The 5,599-nt window shown below is 50.7% G+C and overlaps 1 protein-coding gene across 1 annotated transcript; it reads left to right on the forward strand.

The window, feature by feature from the left end:
• Positions 1-882: 882 nt before the first annotated feature.
• On the forward strand, positions 883-3,764 carry LOC108491743 (the record flags this gene model as incomplete). Its single annotated transcript, XM_017803031.2, has 4 exons — positions 883-1,052; positions 1,114-1,404; positions 2,872-2,993; positions 3,648-3,764. Coding segments are annotated over 4 exons (615 nt in total), but the record flags the coding sequence as incomplete, so codon positions are not given.
• Between the last annotated feature and the right edge of the window lie 1,835 nt (positions 3,765-5,599).

A 5,599-nucleotide genomic window follows, 5' to 3' on the forward strand; every position in this document is an offset into this window, starting at 1 on the left:
CAGACCAAGAAACCTAAGCCAGCCCTAGTTCATGCCTATAATCTCAGGACTGAGGATGCAGAGGCAAGATGCTGAGTGTGAGGTCAGCCTGGGCTACATAGAGAGTCCCTACCTATTTGTGTGTTGTGATGCATGCATGTTTAAGTGTGTGAATGTGTGTGTGTGTGTGTGTGTGTGCATGCATGCAGAGCCAGAGTAAGATGTAGGCTGTCCTCCTCTATTGATCTATGCCTTGAGACAGGGTCTCTCATGGAAACGGAAGCTTGCCATTTTGGCCAGGCTGGCCAGCCAAGAAAATCTTGGAATCTGATGTCTCTGCCCCACCATGTTAGGGTACATGCAGCAGCCCAGGCCCAGTGCTCGGGATTCAAACTCAGATCCCCAAGTTTACACTGAGCCATCTCTCCAGTCCCCTAGACCCTATCTAGACACAGAGAAAAAATCAAAGCTCCTAAGTAGTTACCTGCCCTAAGATACATAACTGGGATTCAAACTGGAGATAGTTTCAATCCAATTCTGACTTTAACTGCTTTACTACCTCAGACAGTTAAGTGGCGAGCTTTGCCCATTGTTGCCTTAGACAAATTACTTCCTTCTTCTGGGATTCCAGCTTCTTATCTGTCCAGTGGGAATAGCAAGGGTACACACCCAAATAGCGATTTAAAAGGGGAAAAAAAAAAAAGGCACTGAGCGTCACTTCAGTAACTACCCAAGAAGTGAACTTTGTGAGTGCCCTGCACTGTTAGAAGTAATACCATTTAACACAACCTCATGAAGCATATACCAAAATGAGAGACGGAGGTGCAGAGGGGTCAAGTCCCTGGCACCGGGTCCCACAATGACTACGTGGCCTGACACAAGTTTGCACGGGTATCCCTTCAGAAGCTAGGCTCTACGCTCCCAGAAAGACCTGAGCGATTCTCTCTTGTCTCCGCCAATGAAAAGGCACCTACAGAGCAAAGAAAGTCGAGCGCCCTGGTCAAAAGCTCTGAGGCTGTCAAGAGTGGCTCCGGGATCGCTCTCGGGCGACAGTACCACTCAGATGAACCTGGGTACGCAAGGCCGGGGTTAAGCTCGGCCGCGGTTAGCGCTGGGCCTCGCGGGGGCCCGTAGCCACGCGCTGCACTGGCCCCATAAGCCCTTCAGGCCGCGGGCACTTCACCAGCGCCCAGCCCTCCGTCACACCCTCGACCCCACAGAGCCCGAGCCAAGGCGTGCCGGCCGCGGGGCCCCACTCTTGAGCCATGCGCAACGCCTCACCCGGCGGCGCCTTTCCTCCCAGCAGGTTCCACCGGAGCCGGAGCAGGCTGACTTCCGCCCCGGAAAGTGGCCCCAGGAGCGCACCGGAGGGGACGTCAGGGACCCGCGACACCCGCCGGAGACCGGGATGGGCTCCAGGCACAGGTGAGTGTCCGCGGCCGCACACTGCAGGGCCGCTCGCAGCAGCCACAGTAGGGGCTTCAGGGCTGCGGACCTGGTCGCCTTCGGGGTTCCGCGCGAGCCTGTTTAAAATCACTACCACAAAAAGTAAAAGTTGGGGGGATGGAGAAATGGCTCAACAATTAAGAGCACTGACTGTTCTTGCAGAGGACCCGGGTTCGATTCCCAGCACCCACACGGCGACTACGAACTGTCCTTAACTCCAGTTCCAGGGGACTCTGAAGCCCTCTTCTGACCTCCGTGGCATTGCACGACACGGGTGCACTCACATACACGCAGGTAATACACTCGTACACATAAAATAAAAATTATAAAAAAAATTTTTTAAAGTAAAAGTTGGCTTATCATATGACTGTTAATACCGCTTCTAAAAATACATCCAAAAGAATTGAGAATAGTTTTTTTTGGGGGGGGGGTCTTTTTGAGACAGGGTCTCCCTGTAGCCCCAGCTGTCCTGGAACTCACTATGTAGACCAGGCTGGCCTTGAACTCACAGAGATCCACCTGCCTCTGCCTCCCGAGTATTGGGATTAAAGGCGTGCACCAACATGCCCGGCTACATATATTTTTTTTATATTTTATTTATTATGTTTTATATGTATGAGTGTATTGCCTGCATGTGTGTGAGTGCACCCGTGTTGTGCAATGCCTCGGAGGTCAGAAGAGGGCTTCAGATTCCCCTGGAACTGGAGTTAAGGACGGTTCATAGCCACCATGTGGGTGCTTGGAATCGAACCTGGGTCCTCTGCAAGAGCAGTCAGTGCTCTTAACTGCTGAGCCATCTCTCCAACCTCAAATTCATAATATATTTAATATGCAGTATTTTACATATGAAAATTTACTTTTTAAATTAATTGTGTTATAAAAATTGTTGGAACTACATACCTTCACTGAGTGTCATTTTACACATATAAAGCTTTGTTCACATTTGTAGGCTCATAACTGAAAATAGAATTTTGGCCACTTAAAACCATACTAATTGTTGTTTTTTGAGGGCTTTGTCTTGTTTTTTTGTTTTGTTTTGTGGATCTTGTTTTTATTTGTTGTTGTTTAGGGTTTTTTATTATCATTTTTTAAACAGACCTGTAGCCCTAGCAGGCCTGGAACTCTCTACATAGATTAGACTGACTTTGCTCTTGCAGAGATCCACCTGCCTCTGCACCCAGAGTGCTGGGATTAAAAGTGTGCACCACCAAGCTTGGCACCCAGGCTATCTTGAACTCATGAACCTCCTGCTTTAGCATCCCCGGTGCTGGAATCACCAAATGTGTGTGTATGTGTGTATGTGTGTCTATGTGATTGGGGATCATACTTAGGGTCTTACTTAGGATCATACTTAGGCAAACATTCCCTTACTGAGCTGCATTCCAACCATAAACTGCTTCTTGAAGGGAGAAATGTTAGTAATTTGGTTTTTTTCCTGGTCTATAGACGCTGTCTTGGCCGACACCACCCCACCCCATCCCTAGCACAACAGAGCAAATGGCCAACAGATGTTGGCTTTGATCATCCTGATGTAGCAGTTTGGGATACCCCTACATTTTGTACCCATGGTGAGTACTTCATTCTCCTTGTCACATTCTGGTGGGGGTAATGATAAATGAATCTAGGGCACAAGATGGAGCAAACGCTGCTGAGAAAAGTAAGGCAAGCAAGGGCAAGGCTGGGCTACACGATGTCAGGAAATGTCTGTTGAAAGGATGAATGAGGCGGAAGGTATAGCTCAGCTGTTAGCATGAGCTTGCCTAGCATGCCAGAGCCCTGGGTTCCATCCCATAAAATTGGGATGTAATAGCCGCACATGCTTGAGATCAAAGGCGATAGTGACAGGAGAATCAGGAATCCAAGGCCAGCCTGGTGCACATAGTAAGTTTGAGGCCGGCCCAGAGCCAGGATAGGGTCCAAGAAAAGGATGGGCAATACCCTTCAGAAGAGATTCCTTACTCAAATCCAATGATTCCCATGACTAGGGCTAGAAGACACACAGCGGACTCCTGCTTAATCAAGTCTGTGACTTTGAGCAAGGGGCTCAACTTCTCAGAACCTCAGTTTCCTTACCAACAACAGCAACCTAAGGGGGAATAGAGTCCACCTAAATTAGATGCTCCTCAGGGGAGGTCCCCAATCTCAGAGTCTGGTGACTAGCAGCTTTGGCTTAGGGGATACCCATCTGGAGCAGATTCCCAAAAGGCCCTAACAACTTCCAGGTGATGTTTTTCTGCTGCCCTCCCGAATCTAACCCAGAGAGGCCCTCTGACAGGGCAGCGCTGGGATTCTGGACTGTATAGACCGAAGGGTTCCCAATGAGGCCGGCCCCTGGGGAAAGAAAGATGCTCGGAAGAAGAACTGCAAAGACGGGGTGGGATGCGGCGGGGGTGGTCCAGTCCCGGGATCCCCATGCAGGGTCCCTGTCATAAGTGACCAGCAGGACCAGCCTGCTCCTCTCAAGGCAAATATGATCTGCTTGGAGTAGAGGCTGCAAGGTAGGCGGGGACACTGGACCTGGATCCTCTGCCGCCGGCGCGCACGCGCGCGCGCGCGCACACACACACACACACACACACACACACACGCACGCACGCACGCACGCACGCACACACGCACACACCCGCACACACCCCGGGCTGGGACACCCGCCTGGGAGAAAGCTCCAGGCATCGCCGCGACCCCGTCACACCCGCCACACCCGCGCTCACCTGCAGCCGTGCCGAGTGGGTCCCCGCTCCTCGGGCGCCCAGAGGCTGACACTGGACCTGGCCAGAGCGCGTGGGGACCCGCGAGCTCTTCCGAGCGGGACTCCCTGGCTGAGCCACTGGCCGGGTCGGACGAAGATCCCCAGGGCCGGGAGGAAAAGGAAGTGAGCACGCCGCCCCCGCCGCCGTAATGGTTCGCCCCGGACTTCCTGATTGGTCCGTCGCTTCCGTTCGAACGCCGCGCCACCCGTGTTGCCAGGCAACCACGGGAGCAGCAGAAGCTGGATCAGCTGCCCAGCCCTCCTGCCTAGCTGGCTGCATTGCCTTCCGCCGGTGCGCGGGCGCTAGCGCCCAGTTCTTTCCCTGTCTTACCCTCCTCTTCCAGCTGGGACTTCTTCAGTCCCCACTGCAAAAATTACTCGGACCTAAGAGGATTTTTGTTATTTTTGCACAGGCCCTAGTCCCAACTTTTTCTGTTTTTTGAGACAGGTTAGCACAGGCTGGCCTCGAACCCATGGCTATCCTCCCACCTTAGACTCACGGGAGTACTGGGATTAAAGGTGTGCACCGCCACGCTTGGCTCTCTTTTTCTTTTGAGACAAGGTCTTACTAAGTTGCCACTACTGGACTTAAACTCTCGCTATCCTCCAGGTGTCCCTCAAACTTGCTATGCCCTGGCCTCAACCTCTCCTGGTATTACAGGCCCTGCTACCAGGCTGGGCCTTAGTCCCAACTTTGTAGCTAGCTGAGTATGTTACTTTCTGGGAGCCCTTCCTCCATTTCTCTAACTGCAAGGATGAGCAAACCGGGTTTCAAATGTGCGTGAGCAGTAGTTCCCAAATTTGCAAAGGAAATAACTAGATGTGAGCAAAGGTTGTTGCCCAGAGTTATCACCATTAGAGGGCGGTGGGAAAAGCGCCAATACTTATCAAAAGTGGGTTGATTATAATATGTAAGTCCACACTGAGGAGGAGCGAAATTGATCTTTCTACACTGGGTAGCTTACAGGATTTAATTCTTGCAAAGCACTGTGTACAGCACAAATATTTAATAAATAACCATAAATCCATATAATATGTTACATCCTATTTATAATGAGTTCATTTCTTTTTAACTTATAATAGTTTTATTGAGAATTTCATACATGCATAGAATGTATTTTTTTTCATTGTTATGTGTATAAGTGTTTTACCTGCATATTTGTAAGTGTACCACGTGTGTGGAATGACCACAGAGGCCAAAAGAGGGTGTTGGATCTCCTGGAACTGGAGTTACGGACTGTTGTTAGCTGCCATGTAGGTGGTAGGAACTGAATGGGGGACTTCTGGAAGAGCAGGCAGTGTTCTTAATTGCAGTGCCCTCTCTCCATCCTGGAATGCGATGTATTTTTACTATGGTCACCCCACACTCCTCCCCCAACTCCTCCCAGGTCCCCTCTCCCTCCCAACTTTGTGTCCTCTTTTTTT

Source organism: Nannospalax galili, unplaced genomic scaffold (assembly GCF_000622305.1).
Source record: "Nannospalax galili isolate Female #2095 unplaced genomic scaffold, S.galili_v1.0 scaffold7127, whole genome shotgun sequence".
Classification (NCBI taxonomy): Eukaryota; Metazoa; Chordata; class Mammalia; order Rodentia; family Spalacidae; genus Nannospalax; species Nannospalax galili.